This window comes from Dromaius novaehollandiae, chromosome 13 (genome assembly GCF_036370855.1).
Source record: "Dromaius novaehollandiae isolate bDroNov1 chromosome 13, bDroNov1.hap1, whole genome shotgun sequence".
Taxonomy (NCBI): domain Eukaryota; kingdom Metazoa; phylum Chordata; class Aves; order Casuariiformes; family Dromaiidae; genus Dromaius; species Dromaius novaehollandiae.
This window is the reverse complement of record NC_088110.1, coordinates 23,490,153-23,513,012: the sequence shown is the minus strand read 5'-3', so window position 1 is coordinate 23,513,012 and position 22,860 is coordinate 23,490,153. Positions and strand designations below refer to the sequence as shown.

At 70.7% G+C, this 22,860-nt stretch overlaps 2 protein-coding genes across 3 annotated transcripts in view; one reads left to right on the top strand and one right to left on the bottom strand.

Annotated features, from left to right (window-relative positions):
- Positions 1-465: 465 nt before the first annotated feature.
- CDT1 (chromatin licensing and DNA replication factor 1) lies at positions 466-6,423 on the bottom strand. Its single transcript, XM_064519811.1, has 10 exons — positions 5,995-6,423; positions 5,661-5,813; positions 5,031-5,251; positions 4,084-4,278; positions 3,643-3,788; positions 3,111-3,214; positions 2,469-2,657; positions 1,895-2,029; positions 1,602-1,803; positions 466-1,199 (listed from the first exon to the last, which is right to left on the bottom strand). The coding sequence occupies exons 1-10, from the start codon at positions 6,346-6,348 to the stop codon at positions 1,036-1,038; spliced, it is 1,863 nt and encodes a 620-aa protein (XP_064375881.1). The 5' UTR covers positions 6,349-6,423; the 3' UTR covers positions 466-1,035.
- Positions 6,424-9,120: 2,697 nt separating this feature from the next.
- Positions 9,121-22,860, top strand: part of PIEZO1 (piezo type mechanosensitive ion channel component 1 (Er blood group)) — a 27,754-nt gene continuing 14,014 nt past the window's right edge. Inside the window, exons 1-11 of one of the 2 annotated variants that reach the window (XM_064519808.1) lie at positions 9,121-9,312; positions 17,325-17,420; positions 19,013-19,135; positions 19,645-19,687; positions 19,809-19,971; positions 21,027-21,174; positions 21,299-21,512; positions 21,757-21,928; positions 22,084-22,176; positions 22,319-22,403; positions 22,682-22,773. In XM_064519808.1, coding sequence (XP_064375878.1) covers positions 9,249-9,312; positions 17,325-17,420; positions 19,013-19,135; positions 19,645-19,687; positions 19,809-19,971; positions 21,027-21,174; positions 21,299-21,512; positions 21,757-21,928; positions 22,084-22,176; positions 22,319-22,403; positions 22,682-22,773 — 1,293 coding nt within the window. In that variant the 5' untranslated portion in view covers positions 9,121-9,248. Of the gene's footprint in view, positions 9,313-17,324; positions 17,421-19,012; positions 19,136-19,644; positions 19,688-19,808; positions 19,972-20,963; positions 21,175-21,298; positions 21,513-21,756; positions 21,929-22,083; positions 22,177-22,318; positions 22,404-22,681; positions 22,774-22,860 lie in introns of both variants that reach the window. The other variant, XM_064519807.1, reaches the window with a different exon arrangement.

Below are 22,860 nucleotides of genomic sequence, written 5' to 3'. Positions count from 1 at the left end.
CCCTAGGAAGACAGGTAGGAAGGGAGCAGTGCGAGGTTTTGGGGCACAGGGATGGGACGAGGCAGCCCCCAGCTCCTTTGCTGAGGGTGGCAGTCCCGCAGCGTGCAGCGACCTGGTGCCCCAGGCTCATAGGTCTGCACCCTCCTCGGCCGTGGGAGGTGGCCCCAGGCTTTGTCCCTCTCCCCCCTGCAAGTAGCTGGGGCTTCCCCTCGTGAGAAAGCCACCCCTGCGTGTCCTCGGTGTCGTCACCTCCCTCTCCCGCAGGAGAGGTGCCGCAGTTCCCCCGCTGCCCGGGACCAAGCTGTATTTACAAAAGCTGCATTCAGGTCTCTGCAAACCCCTGCTCATTTTTTCCAGCCCGTCTTCCGCCAGGAGCTGGATGACGACCCGGCCCCTCCCCACGCGCCCTCGCCTTGGCGAGCTGCGCTGCTCCAGCGGAGCACATCAAGGAGGAAGAGCACAGGGTTAACCCAAGTCAGCTATATTTAAAACATTTAATACAAAGATGTTTTGACAAGTCCTGCAGTCATTTCCAGCAAGAGCTGGAGTTGTGTTTCCCTCCCTTAAAAACAGAACAAGGCCCAGAGCTCTAAAACATCACCAGTTTGTGACTTCTCTCACTTCTTCATCCTTGTCACCCTCTCACCGTGCCCAGTCCGGCCTCCACCCCACCAGGACTCAGTTAATGGAAGAAAGCTCTTGCATCAAACCTTCAGGAGAACAGGGTAAGGCAAGAAGAGGTTGCTAGCTCCTCTTCGGAGCTTTGGTGGCACCAGGGGATCGAGGGTTTTTCACCTTCAGGGCTCTTGAGGGTTGGGGGAGTTACATCCTGATGGACCGCGGCAGAGGACGTATGGAAAGTGGAGGCCGGTTCATCACGACCTCAGACATCCCCAAGGACAAGCCTCCCAGTTCCTGGACCTTCAGACGCTCCCATCAGCCTACGAAAGTCCCACCAGTCCTGTGGATGCTGTCCGCAGTTTGCTACGTCTACAGTGCAGGTCGCACGCGAGACAACCCAGCCCTCCGGCGGGCTCAGGGGGCTTCTGCCTCCTTCGCTGCCCGGGCGAGTCGCTCCGCAACGAGACTGAGGTCCTTGCCCTTGTCCAGCTTGATGTAGGTGTCCGTCCTGATGGCGTGGACGCTGACCCAGTCAGGCAGCAGCTCCGCGAAGAGGCGCAGGTGTTTCTCCATGTCCCCTGCGGGGAACCAGCAGGTTAAAGCATCGCCCAGATGGTTAAGGCTCCCCCTCCTCGGCACGGACCCGGCTGCCCGCGATGGGCTGCGGCCGTTTCTACTCGCGCCAACCCACGGCCGCTCCTCCCAGGCCCAACGCGCCAGGGCTGGCTTCGCCCTCAGGCCGGGCTTAAGGGCTGCCTAAACTCGGCAGCTTCCCTCGCGTCAGGGAAGGGATGTAGAGGCAACCCGGTGGCCCTGCACATGACGAACCGCGTCAGAGCTGGAAGGGGCCGAAACCCTCGCTGCCACCCCGGGGTGCAGGGACCCTGCGGGAAGGGTTTTGCCTGGCCGGCCAAAGCGGGGACGCGAGAGGCCCCAGGAGGAGCTGCCCATGCTGCAGGGAAAGTCGCCCCGTTTCGTACCGGCAGACATCTGCGTGTCGTAGCTGTCCGTCATGCGGGCACAAGCCACCTCCAGGGTCAGCGCCTGCTTCTTCTCGGCCACGAAGACGTTGCGCAGGACGCGGGCCATGGCCGGCAGCCGCCCCAGCATGGCCAGCCGCTCCTCCTGCTGCGGGGCCCGCGTCATCAGCGCCTGCATCTTCTGCGCCTCCTTCGCCCGGATCTTGGGGAGCGGAGAGGACGGGTCAGGCACCGCAGGTCCCCTCTGGCGGGGCCACCACCGCCGCGGTTGCTGCCAGGACCGGATTACTCACCCGCTCGAGCAGGGCCTGGGACACCCCTCTCAGCGCGCTGGAGGTGCTGGCAGGGGACGCCGCGCTGGAAACCACCGGTTCCCCCACACTTGCTCCAGCTGTTTTCAAGGCCATGTTGGCAAGAGCTTTTTCCATCTGTTCATGTGGAAGAGAGAGGAGGCGTTGGGTTACATCTGGGAGCTGCTCATGCTGGAGGAAGGAGAAGTTTCCCCTCCGCCGCAGCCCCTGCGACTCCCCCGGTCCCGGCCTGGCTGAGGTTTAGTGGCCCAAAGCCCCCGTCTCGCACGGCTCTGACCCACCCTCCCTGCAACAGGGGCAGCTTTTAGCACTTCATCCCCTCTCCCAACCCAACAGTCAGTACTAAGCACTTCTCTAGCTGCAACCAGGCCTGCACTACCGCCCGGAGCAGGAACCTTCATGCTGAAGTCCTCACTCGCCTACTTCTTCCAGCACTCCAAGTCTGGAGGCTCTGAACCTTTCCCGGTTTATCCAGCAACATCTTCCTGGGAAGGCGGCAGGTTTGAGGTCTGCCACCCGTCAGGGCCGCGGCTGGAGCGAGATCTTTGCCACTCACCTTGGGGGTCATCATGCCCCGGGCCGTGGTCAGCACCTCCTGGGCCGTGGTGGGCCTGTCGCCCCGGGGGGGCCGCGGCAGCTCCGCCGGGGTGATGTCCGGCACCTCGTCCACGTTGAAACGGGGATGCCAGCGCATCAGCTTGTCGTCCGGCACCGCCATCGGGGGGCTGAGGGAGGCCATGAACGCCTAGAGCGGGGCGAGAGCCGCGTTACGCACCTGCGAGCCAGGTAAGGGGTCCGGCCGCTGCCCCGGGGCAGCACCACGCTCTCAGCACGGCTCAGCGTTACGTGGCAGCAGGCTCGGAGAAAAGTCAGAGCCAGGAGATTCGAGCCCGGGCCTCTCAAATGATGCATTTCCTGATCTTTGCCTCGGCTCTCCACGCTCCCTACCCACGCCTGCCTGCCAAGAATATCCTCAGAAGCCAGCGGCTTCGTGGCCCGCGCCGTGCTTCAGCCTGGATGCCCGCCCAGTCCTCCCAGCCACTTCTCTAGATAGCAACTGGAGGAATCCCAGACCCCGACACGGCAAAACCCAGCAGCGCCCCGAGAAGGAGCGAGCAGTGGTGCCTCGGGTGAAGGTGTGACCCAAGGGGACGCCCAAGGCGGCAGCTCCGAGGACGCCGAGCGCGGCAAGGCTCACCTTGTGGTGCTGCTTGACGATGTGCACCAGGTTGTGGTTGAACTCCTTCCTGCGCTCCAGCAGGCGCGACGCCGACAAGTGAGGCCGCCCGTCCATCCTCTCCTCTGCAAAGAGAGGCTCCAGCGTCACCCGCAGCTGGCGGCACGGCCGGGCTCCGCGGCCCTCGCGGCTGCCCCCGCAACACCGCGGGCTGGGCGTGAAGCCGGTCGCCTGCTGCCAGGCTGCAGCATCTCAGCAGAGCAGAGCAACGCTGCGGCTGGCTGGGTCGGACCCAAATTTCAAGGGCCTCTTCAAGGACAGGACCAGAGACCTGTTGTTGGGCTGATTCGCTGCCAGAATTGCTGCTCAACCTTCTCACTCCCCAAAAGTGTTTTCCACTTCTAGTGTGCTCAGGACCTTACAAGTCAGATTATTTCAAGGACCAGAGCAAAGCGAGCCAGCGTGCAGAGAGCTTCCCTGGGGCCTCGAAGGTCCTCACCACGACCCAGGCGCTCCGAGCCCACCGCAGCTCTCCGGGACCCCAGGTACCCACCTTCCCCCAGCACCGGCTCTAGCGTGAGCTGGTAGTCCGACTTCTTAATGCTGCTGCTGAAAGTGGGGATGTTCTTCTCCTGGCGGAGCCTGTACGACGCGGGGTACACGGCCTTGATCTGGCCCACGTGCCGCTCCTCAAACTGCCTGCAACAACACCCAGGGGCAGAAGCACGGTCAGAAACGCCCGGGGCTGACAGCAGGGAACCCACCCCGGCGGCTTCAACTGGGGGCCCGACGGGAGCCCGAGGGGGATCAGCAAGACCAACGCGTGCGGCCAGTTAGCAGCACTGCCCGCAGCACCTCTGGGCTGCGGAGGACGGAGAGGCCCGTTATCACGGTGCCTCCAACCGCCTCTCCCACCAAGACAGGGCCTCGCCGCTCTTCTGGCAGGGCCCTTCCTCCCAGGGCCACCCGCCTCCCTTCCCAACGCTGGACTTACTTGTGCATCACGTCCTGCACCCCCTGCTTGACCTTCGCGAAGGTGACGGTCTCCGAGCGGTTGAAGAGCATCCCCACGATGGCGTCCATGCTGCGAAACATCTCCGCCAGCACCTTGAACTTGTAGGGCAGCGTGAGCCCCGGCGGGACGTCCTGAGCTAAGGTGTGGAACCGCTGGTAGGCGGGTGCCTTCTCGCTGCCGGGGAAGAGAGGAGACGCGTGAGGCTCCCTAGGGCAGTCGCCATGGGGCTCCGTGCACGTGTCCGGGACGGCTCCGAGCGCACGCCTGCGGCGGGGGTCTGCAACCTCCCAGGCCGGGACGGGCAGGCTCAGCGTCCCACCGTGGGTTGGGACCGACCTCCCAGCCCAGCATCTCATGCCATGCTGACCCCACTTAGGTGAGGTCTCCTTCCTCCCCCCATCACTGTAGTCTTCTCCAAGCAACCTCTGCAGCTACTTGGGTCTCATAATCCATCCTCTGAAGTCCTGGAGGTAGATGCCCATCCAGCCACAGACGTGGCTGTCCCACAGCCCAGAGCAGAGCAAGACCCTTCCCCATGTTTGCACCACGAAGCGGCTCTCCGGCCACCTCCACCGCACCCAGGGCAGTGCTGGCTTGAGCGGGCAAGTCAGGCCGTCGCTCGGGATGGCTTTGACGATGCTTCCAAGAAGCGCTTTGCATGTACCCACTCAGGCATCCGAGGACCGCAGGGACCTGCCAGCAGCTCTGCAGAGCCTGTGCCCTGCCCTCGCGCCCGCTGCTCCCGGCCCCCTCCTTGCCAGGGAGCGGGAAAGAGCCCCGCAGAGCTGCACCGCAGCTGACTGCGCCGAGGAGGCAGGCGGGAACGGCGAAGCAGGGCTGTGCTGGCCACTGCGACACCCTGCTCTGTTTCGCACCCATTTGCTGTGCAGTCACGGAATTTCCTGCTCCCCAAACCTGCTTCTCACCTGGCCTCTGCAGCTGAACTGCCGGTCTCCTTCGGGGGCTGCGCTTCCAGCTTCGCTTTGTTTTCCGCTCTCCTCTCGTGGATCCTCAGCTCCAGGTCCTGCACGCGCTGGAGACGGTTCTTCAGGTCGGCGCCGGTCTCGGGAGAGACGGACGGCAGCTGAGCGAGCTGAGCGAGGGCCTTCATCCTCTGCAAGCGGCGCTTCAGCTCGGCCACGTTCTCCTGGGTGGGGAAGGGGAGACAGGTTGGGAAGAGGGATTTCCAAACAGACAGGAAAACACAGCCCAGGAAACGCCGGAAAAGGGATAACGGAGGCTCTGCCTGACCGCCCCGCCGCTGCCAGGCCCGTGCAGCCCCAGGGCAGCTGAGCACCAGCATTCACGTAGCATGGGTAGATCCAGCCCAGCACACCAGTAACTTTACCAAGCGCGTCTCCAAGTTGCAAGCGAGACCTGCTGCATCTTTAACACCCCTTTCGGTGGGGGCCTCCCTCTCTCTAGCTCCTGCATTTGCAGGGAGCAGGGTATGGGGGGGGTGACACGACGGAGCGCTGAGGGTCACCTCGCCCAGCGCGGGCAGCGCTCCCCGAGCCCCAGGGGGGCACCGGCACCTGCGACCCCCCCAGCCGTACCTGCTGCAAGCCTCTGCTCCGGCCTGGCATGGCGGGGCCTGGCTGCGCCCCACCGTCCTGCCCCGCGCCGGGGGTCGCCTTGGCCGGGGTCGTCGCTGCCTTGTCCGGCAAGGAGGGTGTCGGGGGGCGAGCGGCGGCCGGAGGGCTGGGAGCCTGCGGGAGAGCGGCGAGGGTGAGCGGGGCGCGCTGCTGCCCAGGCCCCTGCACTGGGGCGCAGGGTGCGACCCCCGGCCGTCTGCACCGAGCACGATGCCCCGGGTTTGGGCCTTCCCTGCGCCAGCCCCGGGGGCTGCAGCCCGGGAAAGGCTCAGCGCCGGCCCCGGCGGCTCCTTACCGCGGCCGGCGGGCCCGGCCCCGCGTCCCCGCGCAGCTCCAGCCTCTTCCGCGCCGACTTCCCGCTCCGCTCCGCCGTGCCCGGCTCCTCTTCCAGCTCCTGCCGCCGTCGCTTCCTGCCCGCCGGCGTCCGCGCCGCGGGGGTGCCGCTGCCGGGCTGCGCCGGGGTGCGCGGCGAGGAGGGCAGCCCCGGGGACTGGTTGCTCAGCGCCGCCGCGACACCGGCCGCCGCCGCCTCCCGCTTCACCGGCGGCTCGGGAAGGGCGGCCTTGAACCGGCGGCCGCCGCGCTTGGGGTCGGCGCCGGCGGCCGCCTTTGTGCGGCCGAAGAAATCGGTGAGGCGGAGCTGGGCCATGGCGGCCGAGGGCGCGGGGCCGGCACCGGGCGCGGCCACCGGCGGGACGGGGCGGGGCGGGGCGGGGCGGGACGGGACGGGTCCCGGCGCGCCGCCACGTGCGCGCTGCCGCCGCCGCCGCGCAACCCTGTCCGCGACTTGGCGGGAACCCGCCGCGCACCGCTGCCGCGCGACGTCACGTGACGCGCCGGGGACCGCGTTGGCGTCACTGGGCGCTTGAAGGCGCGCGCCGCTTTCTGGCAGGGGGGCCGGGGGGGGGGGGGGCAGTGGGGCTGTGCACGGCGCTGGGGGGGTGGGGGGGAGGGGGCAGTGGGGCAGGGCGTGCCTGGCCGGGGTCTGCCGGCCCTGCTGCACCAGCCGCGGCTCTGTGAGGCATTGGCTGGTGCAATGTGGTGCGTCGGACCCCACCGTGGTGCATCGGACCCTGCCTGGGTGCATCAGACCCCTCCATGGTGGGTCAGACCCCACGATGGTAGATCAGACCTCTCCGTGGTGCATCAGACCCCACCATGGTGTATCAGACCGCACCGTGGTGCATCTAACCCTGCCGGGGTGCATCAGACCCTGCCGGGGTGCATCAGACCCCGCTGTGATGCCTCAAACCCCACCGTGATGCATCAGACCGCACCGTGGTGCATCAGACCCCACCATGGTGCATCAGATCCCTCCATGGTGCCTCAAACCCCACCGTGATGCATCAGACCCCACCATGGTGCCTCAAACCCCGCCGGGGAGCATCAGCCCCCACTGTGGTGTGCGGGGTGCGAGGGGGCTTCTCAGAGCACACCTAACCCGGGCCCTGCTCGCCAGCCGCGGCCCCGGGGTCTCAGAGACCCTGGGGCAGTGGGGAGAGGTGCACAAACAGCTCCCGGAACAGCTCTGCCCCAGCCCGGCCGGCCCCTGGGCCGGCGCTTGCCTCTGGGCTTATCTGCTGTCCCCAGCGCGCTTTGGGCTGAGCTGCTTGTTTCCGGCACCAAGGCCCCGGGCTCGGCCTCCCCGGCCTTCCCCGCCCGGCTCCGGGTCTCCTCCGCGCTGCCCGACCCCGGAGCAAGAGCCCCCGCGCTGCCGTGGGTCCCTGCAGTGCCGCCGGCACCGCGGCATTCCCGCACCCCTGCAGCGTTCCCGCACCCCTGCAGCGTTCCCGCACCCCGCGGTGTTCCCGCACCACCGTGGCGTGTCCGGCCCTTCGCTCGAGGACTGGCGCCCGCAGCACCCGCCGCCCCAGCTTCCCTCCCGCAGCCGGGCGCCGGGGTGGGAATTCCAGGCCGATCGCCCCTCTGCGATCCCCAGGGCCATCCGGGCAGCCGGAAACAGCTTGCAGAAGCGATTGCAATTTCCAGCGCGCAACCCCTGAGGCGGGGACCGGCTGCACGACTCGCTCCGCAGCCGCTTCCAGCCCCACGCCGAAATGCAACCCCCCCCCGGGAGCGCGGGAGAAGGAGGCACGGGGGCTGTGCCACCCCCCAGCACCTCTCCTGAAGCCTGCGCGGGATGGGCAAAGCAGCGCAGGGCTAGAGCGGGGCGCGTGTCCCCATCATTCCGCCTTTCCCTGCCACGCCGGCCTCTGCTCCGGATGGCGGCTCACGGCCCGGAGCGCTGCCGCTGCAATCGCCAAGCCCGGCTTTTGCGGGCTCGCGGCCGCTCCGTTAATGCAGGACTTTGCGGCTGGGCATCGAAGAACGTTTTACTTCGGTGAATCCCTCCGGATCCCGGCTCCCGAGGATCGATGCGGCAACGCCTGCCGGCCGGAGGGGCCAAGCCCTCGCCCTGCGGCCGCTGCCGGGGTTTTGCTCCGCGCCCGGAGATGCCGCAGGGGGCACGGGGCGGGCGGCGTGGCCCGCAGCGCTGGGGGGCTCGGGCAGCCCGTGGGAGCGGGCGGCCGGCGGGAGAGGAGCTCGGAAAGCTGCAGGGAGCCCAGGGAAGGGAGCGGAGCCCGGCGAGGCGGGAAGCGAGTTGCCCCGCGCCAGCGGGTGCCGGTTTATTAAGCGTGTTTGGAAAACGAACGTGAGAAAGCCAAAGAATGCGGAGAATTTCACGGGTTGCCGCTTCCCGTCACGGCTGAGCGCCGTTGCTGGTACCGCGCCGCCGGGCGCCGTGGGCTGCGGGGGGGTTCCCGGCTGCATCCCCGCACGGATGGGCTGCCGGACTGGGCATCCCGCTCCAGGGATGCGGGTCAGGGCACCCAGCTTGGGGGGGGGGGGGGACAGGCCGGGGCACCCCGCTCCGGCAGCACGCGGTAGCCCGCTGCAGCGAGCTACGGGAGCGCGTGACATTCCCACCCCGCTGCCGCGGCTTCAGAGCTTTCTGCGGACATTAACTAACCCCGGAGCCCTGAACGCAGCACTCAGCCTCAATTAGCCTCAGCGCCGGGTTTTTTATGACGAGCAAACAGGAAACGCACCGTCTTTTTTTTTGCCACAAACGCCCTTGCCTGCAACCTGCCTGCTCGCCGGGGCGGAGGGAGCGCGGGGGCAGCCCGGGGCCGCGCCGGCAGGGCCCCCGCCTCATCCCTCCATCGCGAGGAGCTTCCGCGGCCCCCTCCGGCCCCTTCCCCGCCGAGGAGGCCGCCCCAGGGGCTGCGCCCCCGCTCCGCGCGCCCCCAAGCCGCCGCCGCCGGCGAGGGCTGAGACCGGCCAACTCGTGTCAGCAGTGCGGCGCGGTGCAGTGCGCGGCGGGCGGCGCTAGGTGGTACCGGGGGCCGCGCCGCGCCGCGCCGAGCCGGGCCGGGCCGGGCGGACCAGCCCGCCGAGGGGGCCGGCCGCCGCCGGCGGTGCCTATAAAGGCGGCGGGCGCGGGGCGGGAGCGGCGCTGCGCTGCGCTCCGGGACCGGCCGCGCTGCCCAGCCCTGCCCAGCCCTGCCCGGCCGCGGCGGGGCGGAATGAGCGCGGCCGCCCGGAGCCATGGAGCGGCGGGGGCTCTGCGCCGGGCTCTACTGGCTGCTGCTGCCGCTGGCGCTGCTGGCCGGTGAGTGCCGGGCGCACGTGCGCGGCGGGACCCCCCCCCCTTGTCCCCCCCCCCGCCGTGATACTTTGTATCCGCTCGGCGCTACTTTGTATCGGCCCGGCCGGGGGCGCCCCCGAGCGGCGGGGCGGGGGGGGGAGGGGGGAGCGAGGAGGGGGCGCTGTCCACGCTGTGCCGAGGCTCGTGGGTGCCCCCGGTGTCCTGGGAGGGGGGGAGCCTGTGTGCCGGGGCCACCCATGGGTGCGGGGGGCGGCTGCAGCCTGGTGAGTCTGGCTGTGGCATGTGGGACCCCCCCCCCCCCCAAGCTGGGGTGGGTTGGGGGGCCGCCGAGGCCCCCCCGGTGCGGCGGCGGCGGGGCAGCGCGGCCCCGCTCGGCTCGGGGCGGCCGGCGGGAGCGCGGCGCTGCCGTGAGCGGCTCGGTGCAGCCCCGGCATCCCGCGGCGGGCTCGGGGGCTGCGGCTCTGCCGTGGGACCGACCCCCCCGTCCTGCCGCTGCCGGGCCCGGGAAGGGGGCGCCGGAGCCGGGAGCCGGCCGGAGCCCGGGGGCGCTGCCTCGGGGCGGCTCCTCTTCCTCGCCGCCTGCGGGAGCGCTGGCCTGGGAACTCGCCCGATCCTGAAAATGCAGCAAAATTTCCCTTGCCGGCGCAGTGCTGAGCCGCCGGGTGCCGGCTCCCGGGCGTGCACACGCTGCAGCCCCCAGCAGAGCCGCCCCGGGGGGAGCACCAGCCGCTCCCACAGCCCCCCAGCCGCGGCCCTGCGGGCGCTGGCACCCTTGTCCCAGTAGCACCCACTAACCACAGCCGCGTGGAAGCCAGGCAGGGCTGAAACCGCCTCCCTGGAGGTCAGAGCAGCGGGTGTTTTGCAAGTTTTATCACTGAAGGCCAGAGCCGGCCGCCAGCGGGCTCGGTGTGCCGGGCACCCTTGCGGCCCCCCGCTCCCGCCCGGGTGCGGCCCTGCCCGCTCCTGCGCCGTCGGAAGGGCACACATTCCTCCGCCGCGTTTCGCAGTGCTGCTCCTGGGAGACGGGGCCACTGTCATGGAGGTGCGTTTGCACCAGGCTGCCCAGCCTCATGCTGGGGGCGAGGAGGGCGCGGGGGTCCCGGCAAGGCGGCCGGCCCCGGGGCCACGGCGGAGGCTGCGGGCGCTCCCATGGGGAGCGGGACACCTACCTCGGCCGCAGCCTCTGGCTCCGCGAAGCCAGATTCGTCACTCCAAAGCTGCTCTAAGGCCATTTTAAGCAATGCTGGCCTTTGAAGACAGATGCACCACCCACCTAGGCAATCATCTGGCTACTAGCCTGGAAAATACCCGTGTCCTGCAACTTGCAGAACAAGAATCAGCTCTTTGAACCTGGGCCGCTCGGGGAAGCGTGTTTGGGGACTCTCAGTTTACCTTTAAACAGACGCGGAGGAAAACCTCCGCGGGGCCGGGGAGCCCGGCGCTCCGTAAACAGGATTGTTCAAGGGCCTCCTTGTGCCGGGCGCGGGCGGCCCGGCGGGTGCTGCGGTGCCTCGCAGGGCATCCGTGGCTGGGAGAAGCCGCAAGGCACTTCAGCGATAACCATGTCGCCGTGGCCCCGGGCTCACGAGGGAAGCGTACCCGCCGCGGTGGCACACGGGGCCGCATCCCGTGAGCACCCGCGGAGCTCCTGACCCGCCACGCTTCGGCTTTCCGCGGCCCGGCCGGCTCTCGCAGGCGCGACCCAGGCTGCCTGGGCCTCCGGCGGAGGCAGCTCGCGCAGGGCGAGACTTGCTGGCAGAGGAAGTTGGTGACTGTTGAGAAAAGCTTCTCTATTTGCTCTAGTTTATGCGGGGAGTGACTCAGTGCATCGTGCAGGATGTGAGGAGGTTAATTATAACCCTGCCTGCGAGCCGGGCTGGGAAGGTGTCCGGGCGCTGCTTGCCCACCGCCGCCTCCCTGGCGGGGCTGCCGGGGCGCGGGAGCCGCCGGCCCCCTCCCGCGGGTGGGTGGCTGCGCGGGTGCTGCCTTGCTGGGTGCACGTGTCCCCTGCAGCTCTGGGTGCCATGGGGCGGAGGGGCACCCCGGCTGTGCCGTTGTTCCCGCTGGGCTTAGTGGCGCTGGGCTTGCAGCCCTCCGGCTCCCCACTCCGTGCCGGGATGCTCTGGCCGGAGGCTGCCGGCTCCCCGGGGGGCTCCCGGAGGCCTAGTTGCGTGGTGCAATGCTCCCCCGGCTTCCTCAGGGGGTGGGTTACTTCGGTCCGGGGAGCTCAAATCCAAGGTGCTCTTGTTATGGCTGTTTAGCCGCTCATCAGAGCAGACGTGCGGGTGACTCAGTGGGCTCGGGGTCCTGCCTGCTCCGGTGCCCCATCCAGCTGCCCGTGGGGCTGGGAGAGCATGCCCATGCCGGGGGAAACTGAGGCACGGGGCTCCACGGGGCAGCAGCGGCCCCTGTGCACAGCCCGCCTCCGCCCGCCGCCCTCCCGGCCTTCCTTCCCCTCCAGTTAGGGCTCTTCCCCGACGTCCGCAGGATGTTGCCCGCGGCTCCCGGCCAGCTCGGCGCCGGGCCCTGCGGCACGGCGGGGCTCGGGCAGCTCCTTGCCTCCCGCCGGCCCCGGGTCCCGAGCCCAGAGCTGAGGTGGGATGTGGCCCCCCCGGAGCCACCCGCGAGCCCTGCAACCCCCAGGTCCCCGCGGAGGCAGGGAGATGGGTCTCCGCGGAGGCCGGGGGTCGGTCCAGTCCCCCTGCTCGCCGGGACGCGCCGCGGGCAGCCCGGGCACCCAGGCGCGGGCAGGCGTGTGGGCTGCAGCCGGCTGCCTCCTGTGGTCAGGTGCTTTTTTTAAATGAGGGGAAATTCAAAAAAAAAAAAAAATTGCGGATGTCTCCAAGAGAAACAATTCCTGCTTCCTCCCCAGGGCCGGGCCGGGCCGTGGGGGATGGTGTGCGTGCAGGGCTGGCCCGCGGTGCCGGCCGCAAGCCAAGCCCCGGGCCCCTCGGCACGTGTCCCTCCGTCCTGTTTCGGGGTGCCCCCGTCTCCCCCGGGCTGAGCTCCCGGCAGAAGCTGCTGCACAGGGCAGGGTGGCATGAGCGGTGCATAGAAACTGTTATTGAGGTCTTGGTGGTGTCCTGGTGTCCCCTCGGTCCCTGCTGGTGGGGACCACGGTGCAGGGCTGGGCGCCGGGCCGTCGGTGCACGGGGAAGCCGGTGCCTGGTCCCGGCTCGGTGCCACGGCCGCCCCCTTCACCCCTCTCCGCGCTCGCTCCCTCCCGTGCAGAGGGCAGGTAAGCGGGTGGCGGGAGGCCCGCGCCGGCTGTCCGGAGCGGCTGGGGTGGCCATGGGTGCTGCTGGCCCTTGGCCTTCCCCGTCCTGCTCCCAGGGCCGGTGGCACCGCTGCAGCCAGCTCCGGGGCAGCTCCCGCAGCATCCCGGGGAGCCGCGACCGCCCCTGCCTCCTGCGGGAGCCGGGTTCGTTTTTCCACAAAAACAGGATGCGGCAGGTGAAATGGTGCGGCCGGTCCCTCGTCCTGGAAAGAGCAGTTGGGGCTTGCGAGGAATCCAGCCGGAAATGTGCCCCCATGTCCAGGGTGGCTCTCCCGGAGCTCCCCACTGGGGTGAGCGGCCCCAACCCTGGGTGCAAGGGTCCAGAGCCGCCCCGGGGCTCGTCCCTGTGGGCCACCGTGAAGGGCTGCCCAGCTGCTGGGACACCGCAAAATGCACCCTGTCCCCGCGGCACAGCATCCTCCTGGGAGCAGGGAGAGCCGCCCTGGTGCCCTTCGTGGCCGGGGTTCGTTAGCCTCCGGTGGGTGCAAAGCGCGGGGCCCTGGGTGCAGAGCGATGCCCTGGGGACGCTGCCCAGGGCCTCCGTGCACCAAAGACCCCCCAGCTCTGGCCACGCTGCTGCCCGGCCGTGCCCGGGAGCCGCTGCCCCAGCAGGGACGGAGCCGGGGGCCACCATGGGCACCCCGAGCCCTCGCCACAGTCCCCGCGGGGGAAGCGGTTGGCCGAGCTGCCTGGCTGCCACAGCAGGTAACAGGGCTGTGCAAAAATAGCAGCACGTGCCGTGAATTAAGGAGCTCTGCTAATTAATACTGAGTGGCCACGGTCCCAGCAGAGCGCGCAGCCGTGCCCGTGCCAATGACCAGCGAGACGGCGTGCGGCTCCGGCAGCGGGCAGCGGTCATGGGTGAGCCCTGGGGTCTGCGTCTGGGGTGGGACGAGGGCATTTTCTGTGCCACGGGCTCTCCCCGGGGTGCATGAGGGTGAGCCGTAGGGTGCCTGGGTGCTCCCTGCCCTGGGGTGCAGGGCGGGGTTGCACCCCGGGGAGCCGTCCCGTCCTGCGGGCACCCTGGGGCTGGCCCTGCCGCGGGGCGGGGGGGAGCGCTGCGTGGGGGGAGCGCTGCTCAGCACAGCTCCCGGGCCTCCCGCCGGGCCGCCTCCGCCGCGGGGGCCGCGGGGAGATCTCCAGGCGAGATTACAGGCCACTGTTTAAAGAAACTCAGTGCAGCTTGCTGAGCTCCCCGGCGCTGTGATTTATCCTCCTCGCTGCGTATTAACTTGGTTAATATTTCAAGTGCTTCTGGCCGCTGACTCCGGCTGCAGCGGTGGATTAATCCTCCCACGACGTCAGAGCTGTCCTGGCCACCCCGGAGTCCCCCGATGGTGGGGGATGAGGCTCGCGGGGAGGCTTTTTGGGGACGCGGGTCCAGCCCGCTCAGCCCTGACGGCTTGGGTGCAGCCTGCCCGGGTGCCTGGACCGTGCTGGCCGCGTGCCGGCGGACTCTGCGGCGCGGGGCTGGGACACATCGCGCTGTCCCGGCCGGCTCCCCGCGGGAGGTCTGGGAGGAGCAGGGTGCTGCATGGGGCCCAGCCGGGGCTGCTCCGCTCCTGGCACCGCTTCCCTGCTCTCCCCGTGCAAGCGCTCTCCCTGACATCGGCATCACCAGCAGTGGGGCAACCGCTTCCCTCCCGGTCCGTGCGGGGCCAAGCGCCTGCGCCGGCAGTGGAAGCTGCGGCCGGGTGCCGAGGAAGCTGCCTGGAGAGGTGGGTGCAAAGCTGAGAAACTCGTGCATGTCCCCGCAGCCGGGCCTGTCCATCCTGTTTCATCCCTGAGCCCCGAAGGTTTGTAAGCGCCCCGGTGCCGGTGGCCGAGGGGCTGCCCGGCGCAGGGACCGCAGCGACCGCTCTCCTCGGCTCCCGGGAGGCTGGTGCAGGAGCTTTCCCAGTGCTGGGCTGCCCACAGAGCATGACTGGCTGCCCCGCTGCTCTCTGCCTCAGGGCTGGGGTCCCCAGCAGCCGGCTGGGCTCAACGCTGGTGAGAGCGCGAGCGAGCAGCACCGTGCTGCGTCGGGGCTGCCTGGCTGCAGGCTCCTGCGGGTGCTGCCTCCGCCGGGCTCGGTTGGCAGCTCCAGCGGGGTGACAGGATGCACAGGGGCTGCTCCACTTGCCCCGTGCCGAGTGTGGTCCCTCTTCCACCAGTGAGACTCGGGCCAGTGGCTCCAGCACTCTCCTCCAGCCCAATACGGTTGCATTTGCCGGAGCAGGGCTGAGGGGAGGGTGCCTTTGGGTCCCCTGCCGTGACCAGGGACGTGGCCAAGCCTGGGGCTTGCTCAGGTGCTCTTGCAGCCTCGGTGTGCTTCTGGGAGCCACCACGATGGCTCGCGGCTCTGCTCCTGGTAACCATGCTTTGCTGGACTCTGCCGCTCCAGATGCTCAGGTCCCAGGGGTGCTGTGACGGGGCAGCTGAGTGCCCGGCCGCACAGGTTTGCAGCCTCGCTGTTTGCAGGAGGCTCAAGGGCTGCACTGTCCCGGCTGGGGGTGCGTGGTCCCCGCGGCGTGTGCTCGTCCTGGGTGCCTGGCGGTCCCTGTCCTCCCCTGGGTCTCTCGTGGTGCCGGCCAGACCCCAGCCCGGGTGATGCCAACGGGGCTCCAGCCCCCGCTGGCCCTGTCCTCACCAGCGGCATCCGTGGGGTGGCTGCAGTGGGGCTGGCAGCTCGCGCTGGGGCCGGGTCCCCCGGGCACCTTTGGGCGCTCCTGTCCGGGAGCGGGGTTAGGGCAAGCGCTGCCCGGGCTGGTGCTGACCCTGCGGGCACCTCTGCCTTGGGGGGCCAGGCTGGGGGGGGTGATGCCTCCCGCGGCAGCCGGCGCGGCGGCTCACCGCCCTCCCCGCGAAGGCTCCTCTCGGCCTCGTCGCCGCTGGCGCGGGAAGGGGAATAGTTGCTCCATGAGATCATGGTTTGCCGAAATGTAGCGAGCAGCTCCCGGCGTGCGGGGAGGTGACGCATCCTCCGGGCTGGGGTCACCGGCGGGAGCCGGCTGGCGGGGCGACGGGTCCCTCCGCAGGCACGGGGACTCGAGCGGGGCCCCGGGTACTCCCACCCCAGGGTGCCGTCTGGGATGTGGGTGCCTGGGAGAGGCCGGACCCATGCCCCAGGCTATCGAGTGCATTGCCGGTGCCGTCCCATTCCCATGCTGCCCTGCTGCTGGATGGGGGTTCCGGGCTGGCTGCCGGGGGGCTGCGGGCGCTGCCCCCCCTTCCGCCCGGCCCCCCGGTGCGTGTCGCCGCGGGATGAGCCGTCCCAGAGAAACCCGTAAATACAGGAAGGGCCGTGCCCGGCTCGCTGGGGCGGCGCAAGTCCCTGGCACCCGGCCCGCTCCCCCCGGGCGCGCGGGGCCGACGGTGGCGCCGGGCTTTGCCCCGCTCCCGTGGCGGGCAGCCCCGGGTCCCGCGGGACACATCGTTCCCACGGCCGCGCGGGGAAGCAGCCGGGCCCTGCCCCGGCTGAGCCAACGCGGCAGTCTGGCGCCCCACTGCCGGTCTCCCGTGACTGTCCCCTCCCTGGGTGGCCCTGGAGGCTCCCTGGCTTTTGGGGGACCCCCTGGGACCCTGGGCTGCTGGCGGGGAGTTGGGGAGCACAGGGACATGTTGCTCCAGCTCGCGGGGTAGGGGACAGGTGTCCTCCCTGCCCGGGGACCGCGTGTAGCGGCAGTGTGGCTAAAAAGCAAAGCCGCCGGGCTCTGTGGCTCCCCTGTGACTCGGTTCCCCTCCGGGGACTCAGTTCCCCTCCGGCTGGCCGCACGCTGACTTTGCAGCATCTCACGGGGCCGAGCATGCGGCTGGCTCTGCCCGAGAGTGGCCTCATGGGCCGTGCCCATCACCGAGGCCTCCCGCCTGGGCAGCCACTGCGAGCTCGCCCAGCGCACGCCTCCGTCCCCGCCGGAGCAGGTGCCGGCATCTGTCACAGCTTGCTGGCGCGTGTGGCCGCCAGGAATGCCGCGTCCCTGTCCCTGTCCCCGCCGTGCGGCCCCGTCCCCGCTGGTGGCAGCCCCAGGGTGCCGGCTACGGCGCAGAGGTCCCTGCCCAGCTCCTCCGACGGTTTCGCGCCTGAAAACAAGCTGTAATTTATGGCTAAAAATAAGCGAGGGGGAAGGTGGAGAGCGGGTGGCGTGCCCGGAGCAGGGCTGGCCGCGCGGCCCGTGGGCCCCCCGGGGCTCTGCTCGCTGCCCCGGCCAGCACCGCGGTGCCTGGGGTCCCTCGTGTCCCCCGACGTGCCGGGCTGGGTGCTGCTCCTGGCGCTGCTGGAAAATGACACCATGACGTTGTGATAGCGGCAAGCAAAGCTCAGCACCGTCTTACAGGAAGGGGTTTATTTTAAACATCAGAATAAAGCTGATTTTGCTCGTCCCTGGGTCCTCGGACAGGGCATTGCCACCCTGTCCCTGTGCTCCCTTCTGTGCTTTGCTCGGGTGCTTGGTGAGCCTGGGGCTCACGGCCCCGTTTGCACGGTGGTTCGGCGCTGTGCCGTGGGCCCGGGGCACCCCGGCGCGGTGCTGTGCCGGCGGGCAGGGACGCCCCAAGCACACCCGGTCCGGGACACTCTGCAGAGCCGCAGGTTATCGCTGCCCGGGTCCCAGCTTGTTTTATCCCGGGGTTGCTCTGCTTTCCCGGGGGTCTCTCCTGCGTCGGGTCCCCGGGGTGGGGAGGATGCGGCTGGGGCCGCCCCGCCGTGGGTGCTGTCCCCGCGGGGCGCCGGTGCTGACTCTGCCCGTGCTTCTGTCCCCAGCGTGCCTCTTCCGCTTCAACGCGCTCTCGCTGGTGTACCTGCTCTACCTGCTGCTGCTGCCCTGGTTCCCGGGGCCCGCCGAGCGCTCCGCGAGAGGTAAGGCCGGGGCGCCGCGCCGCGACCCATCCCTGCCGGAGGGGCTGCCAGCGTCTGTGCCCCCCCGGGTGGGCTCCGGGCACCGAGGGGACCACACTGCCCTGGTGGGAGCCCGGCGCTGGGGGACCCGCACGGCACCCCGCGGGTGGCCCCCGGGACGTGGGGGCTATTCTTAGGGCGAGGGGGCCGCGAGCCGCCCTGGAGCGGGTACCTGCTCTCCTTCCTCTGTGGTTTGCCCCGGCTGGGCAGCGCGGGGACGCGTGGCTCCGTGTGGCGGCCGCGCTCCGTTAATTATAGCCCGGCCCGGCTATTAATAGGCTTCTGGCTACGAAAAGGCCAGTTTCGCGTCCCAGCCTCATTAACCAGAAACCTCAGAGCCGGGCTGTGCCCGCGGGGCGGGCAGGGAGGTGCTGCAACGGGCGCGGGGGGCAGGTCCCCACGGCGGGCAGGGGTGCACGGGGCACATCCCCACGCAGGGCACCCACGGTGCACACGTGGGGTGCATCCCCCACGGCGGGTACCCGGGGCGCATCCCCAGGGGTGCTTGGTGGCAGCGGGAGGGGGGCACCCGGCCGCCCGTCCCGGCAGGCAGCGAGGGCTGTGCCCCTCTCCGGTGCCCTCTGCGCGGCGGTGCGGGCTGGCAGCGCCTGGCACTGCCGTCGCTAAAAGCTCCGCGCTCTGAATATTTCATGGGCTTTCGCGGCGTCGGAGCCCGGAGCTGCCGAGAGCCAGCGCGCGGATTTACAGGAAAAAACAAGCGAGGGAGAGCTTGGCCCCGGGCCGCTCGCGGCCTTTCCGGCGGCGGGGAAAATGGGAGCGGGGCCCGCGGGGCTGGGCGGGCCGGGGGCTCGGCCGCGGCTGGCGGGAGGTGACGGGCTGGTGGCACGGTGCGGTGCGGGGGATCGCTGGCTCCCGCGCTGCCGCTGCCCCCGGGAAATTCCAGCCGCGGGAAGGGGAGGCAGCGGCGGGCAGCGCTCCGGCGGGGCAGGATGGGATGGGGCTGGGAAGCGGAGCGCTCTGCCCTGCGGCGAGGGCATCCCATGCGGCTTCCCACGGAGGGGGGACGGGGAAGCGCTCGGTGCCGGCCGGGGCGGAGGGCGCTGCGTGGGGACGGCGGAGCACGCCGGGGCCGCGGGGATCTCTGCTCCCCACCTCCCTCGTGCCCCCAACGTGCAGCACCTCGATGCAGCTCCAGCAGCCGAGAATCCCCCTTCCCTGCCGGTGGCGGAGAGCAGAGGAGAGGGAGAGTGGCCCTGCGGTGCCCCGTGCCTCAGTTTCCCCAGGAGCGCGGCAGGAAGGCAGGATGCCCTTGGGGGGGTGTTGGACTTGCAGGGAGGCTGGCAGGGTCCTGCTGGGGTCCCAAGCACTCTGGGTGGTCCCCACCTGTCTCGGGTCAACCTCCTTTAGCCCCCGGCATGCCCAGGGACCCCCTGGGACCGAACCTGCTGCACATCCCTGCCCGCGGCAGCGCAGCCGGGACCGCAGTGCCCGGGGGACTGGAGCGTGGCCGTGGCTGAGCCCCCCGGCGTGCGGGCCCCACTGGGGGTGCTGGCCCCCCTCGGGTGACAGGGGTGCCTCGTTTCCTCTTGCAGGTCACGCCGGCCGCCTGCTCAGAGCCATCCTGGGAACCAGCATCATCTTCCTCGTCGCCCAGTTCGTTTTCCAGATATGCCTCTACACGCTGCCCGTGCTGGGCCAGCTGCTGGGGCCCAGCTGTGAGTACGGGCGCCGCGGGGACCCCCGCGAGGGGCAGCCCCCTTCCCCCCTGCCCTGGGCATGCCGCAGCAGCCCGCTCCTCCCATCCGAGGAGACTCGGACTCGGCTCGAGCAGAGCCGTGGTGGCGGGGAGCGTTTCCCTTTCAGAGAGCCAGGCTCGGCTCCCGCCGCCCATCCGCGGGCCGGCCCCTCCGGGGATAGCGGGGTACCAGGTTTGTGGTTGGGGCCCCTAGTAGGGAGCCCCCGAGCTGGGCCCTTCCCCTCGGGACAGACCCCCGAGCCGTTGTCCTCAGGCAATATCCCTGAGCTGGGTGCCATTCACTGCTGGTGCATCCATCCTGCTGGGTGCTGAGGGGCTGCCGAGGCTCCGTGCCACTCCGCGGTGCAGCACCGGGTGCACCAGGGCCAGCGGTGCCGCAGTGCCCGCTCGGGTGGCAGCGTGGCTGGCGAGCCCGGGAATCCGCACGCCGGGCGCGCTGGGGCTCAGCACCCCCGTGGTTCCCCGCAGGCAGCACCTGGGAGATCCTCGCCCGGCATGTCGGCGTCACCAGGTGAGGGCAGAGCCGCGGGCTCAAGTGCCACCGGGCTCGGCCCCTCAGCGCGCTGGTGCGGGGCCGGAGCTGCGCCCGCCAAGCGCCCCGGGTCCTCCCGTGCCCTGCTGTCCCCTCGCAGGCTGGACCTGAACGACGTGCTCAACTCGGCGCGCCTCGTGGCGCCCGACGTGGGCATCCTGCTGGCATCGTCGCTCTGCCTGTGCCTCTGCCGCCGCCTCGTCCCCAAGGCCAGCGCTGCCGCCCGCGCCCGGAGGCCGGAGTCCCTGGAGCCCCTTGAGCAGGTGAGAGCAGCCCCCCGGCACCATCCCGCCATGGCACCCTGCCTGCAGCCCGCTCCGGCATCCCTGGCCGGCACCGCCTTCGCTCCGGCATCCTGGGCGCACGGTCTGGGATACAGGGGCTTTGCACCGCAGCATCCCCGAGATCGCCGGCCCTGGGCGCGTTTCGGGGCTGGGGACCGGCTGGGACCGTCCCCGCGGCTCCCGCTTCTCTGCAGCTCCCACGCGCCGGGTGCCTCGTAAGGACCCGGTGACTCAGCCCGCGGCCGCCGCGGCGGAGGAGTTGCCCCTGTTTGCTCCGCCGTTTCCATAGGGATCCGGCAAACAGCCCGGCCGCACAGAGCCCCATTGTGCGGGGCCGGGCGCTCGCGGGGTGGCCGGTGGCGGCACGGCGTCCCGAGCGAGCGAGCGGCACCGCCGGCCCCAGCTGTGCCCGGCGCCCGGGCAGACGCGGGTGCCTTTGCCGCGCGCTCAGGGCCAGCGCGGAAGGCGGCTTGGAGAAAAGCTCAGCGCTGGGAACCCGGGTCCCGGCGCCAAGAAAAACAGGCTTGTTTCGGCGGAGCTTTCCAAGCGGCTAACGAGATAAACACGGCCAGGTGCAGGGCTGCGCGCCAGCCCAGCGCCGTGCAGGATGCCCCCGGCCCTGGCCCGGGGAGGGCTCCCTGCGCGGGGACCTGTTTGCAGCCCCCGCCTTCCCTGAGCTCCCTCCCGGCCGGGCTCTGCGCTTGGCGAGCGGCTTTGCGGGGCCAAACCAGGCGCCAGGGCCCAGCCGGACCCCGCTGGGTGGGCTGGGGGTGCTGGTGATTTGGGGGTGCCCCCTCGCACCGGTCCCCACTGTGCCCCATCCCTGCGTGGGGCTCCACAGCTCCGTGTCCCCCTGAGCTCTGCCGTGGGGAAACTGAGGCACGGCACCGAGCCTGGAGCCCCGTGCCGGGTGCTTCAGGGGGGCTGCAGGGTGGCCCCGGCCAGCAGCTGGGATGCTGATGCCATGGCAGGGCGGTGGTTTGGGCCCCCGCTGCCGCCGTGCCCGGCCATCCCGCGGTCCCCTTGCCTGGCAGGGGGGAGAGGAGGCGGAGGAGGACGTGGAGCAGTACGGCAGCGCGGCCGACGCGGAGACGCCGCTGAGCGCCAAGCTGCGGGTGACGGCGCACTGGCTCCTGCAGGCAGCCGGGACGGGCCTGGCCATCCTGCTGCTGGCCCTGGCAGGTGGGTGCGGGACGCGAGATGAGTTGGGGGGGTCTCAGCGGGGCGCCGTGCCCGGCGTGGCGGCGGTGCCGGCCGGGATGCTCGGCCGTGCGCTGACCGCCCGCGGGGCGCTGCTCCTCCCCAGGGATCACCCTGCCCTCCGCCTCCTCCAGCGTCTACTACCTGCTCTTCGTGGGGCTGTGCACGTGGTGGGCCTGCCACCTCCCCTCCAGCCGCGCCGCCTTCGACACCCTCTGCGGCCTCGTCGGCGCCTACGCGGGCGCCCACCTCCTCTGCCTCTACGTCTACCAGACGCCCTTCATCCAGGGGGTCTTCCCGCCCCACACCATCTGGGCACGGTGCGTCCCGCGGGGAGCCGGCCGCGCGCCCGGCTGGGCCCCCGTTCCTCCCCGGGGAGGGCTGGCGGCCGGCCCGGCTCCCTGCTTGGCTCCCGGCCGGCGCCGGGCTGCGGCGGCTCCCCGGGGGCCGCGGCGCAGGCAGCTGGAGGTTGCCCCCGCGAAGCAGCATCCTGTGCCAGGGCGCGGGGCTGGCGGCGGTGCAGCCCGAGGCTCCCTGCATCCACCCACTGCTCCATCCCCGCAGGGTCTTCGGCTTCAAGGACATCATCCTGTACAGCAACTGCTCCCAGCCCAATGCCCTGGTGCTCAACACCGGCCACCCCTGGCCCGTCTACGCCAACCCCGGCATCTTGCTGCTGCTCTACTACACCGTGGCCACCCTCCTGAAGCTGCGGCGCCGGGATGCTGGCGAGAGGGTGAGGGGCCCGTGCCCACCCCGGCGCGGGGCCGCGCTGGGTGCAGCGGTGCCCCCCTGCCCTGGCGCTGCCCGGCGGCTCCGGCTCCGGCCCCGGCGGCTCCGGCCCCGGCGGCTCCCGCGGGGCTGCTCCGAGCCGGCCGCTTCCCCCCGCAGCGAGCCAGGTCGCCGGAGCGGAGCCGGCACAGGGAGCTGGTGGAGCTGGAGAGCTGGCCCAAGGACGGCGACGGCTTGGCTGCTGACACCAAGGTGGGTGCGCAGGGGCTGTGCCCCCCCGCGATGCCCCGGCTGGGGGAGCGGGGCCTCGATGCGCGCGGAGGGGGGTCCGCAGCCCTGCTCCCCCGTGCATGGGGAGGGGGCACAGCGGTGCTCAGCCCTCTCTGCCCCCCAGCCCATGCTGTCCCCCGGCGCCCAGAAGCCGGGCAGCGGCCCCGAGAACTGCACCGTCCACGTCATGGGCACCGCGCCGCAGCCGGGTAAGCCTGCCCGCGCGCCCGGCCCCGAACCTGGCCCCGAGCCCCCCGCCCTGCCTGCACGTGGGGCAGTTGCCCCACAGAGCTGCCCCCGGTGTCCACCCCCAGCACCGCTGGGGGCAGTTGCCCCTCCTGGGGCAGGAGGGGGCCTGGGGGCAGTGTCCGGTGCCATATGGGGCAATGCCCAGCGTCTGCGGCCCAGCTCCAGGATGGGCATGGGGAGGGCTGGGGGCTATGCTGGGGGAGGGGGGGGTCTCACGGCTCCCTCCCGCTGTGGCCAGGCAAGAAGCGGCATTCGGAGCGGCTGCCCCTGCACAGGCTGGGTCACGTCATCATGGACCAGAGCTACGTCTGCGCCCTCATTGCCATGATGGTGAGGGGCGCGTGGGGCTGGGGGGCCACCGGGCACCCGCGGGGGCCGGGGAGGTCCCCGGGGTGGCAGGACAGCCCAGGCGAGCGG

Coding starts and splice junctions, on each gene's coding strand:
- CDT1 (XM_064519811.1), bottom strand. CDS start 6,348: ATGGCCCAGCTCCGCCTCACCGATTTCTTCGGCCGCACAAAGGCGGCC. Junction 5,814..5,994: donor GGCCGGGCCCGCCGGCCGCG/GTAAGGAGCCGC, acceptor GCTCTCCCGCAG/GCTCCCAGCCCTCCGGCCGC. Junction 5,252..5,660: donor GGAGCAGAGGCTTGCAGCAG/GTACGGCTGGGG, acceptor TTCCCCACCCAG/GAGAACGTGGCCGAGCTGAA.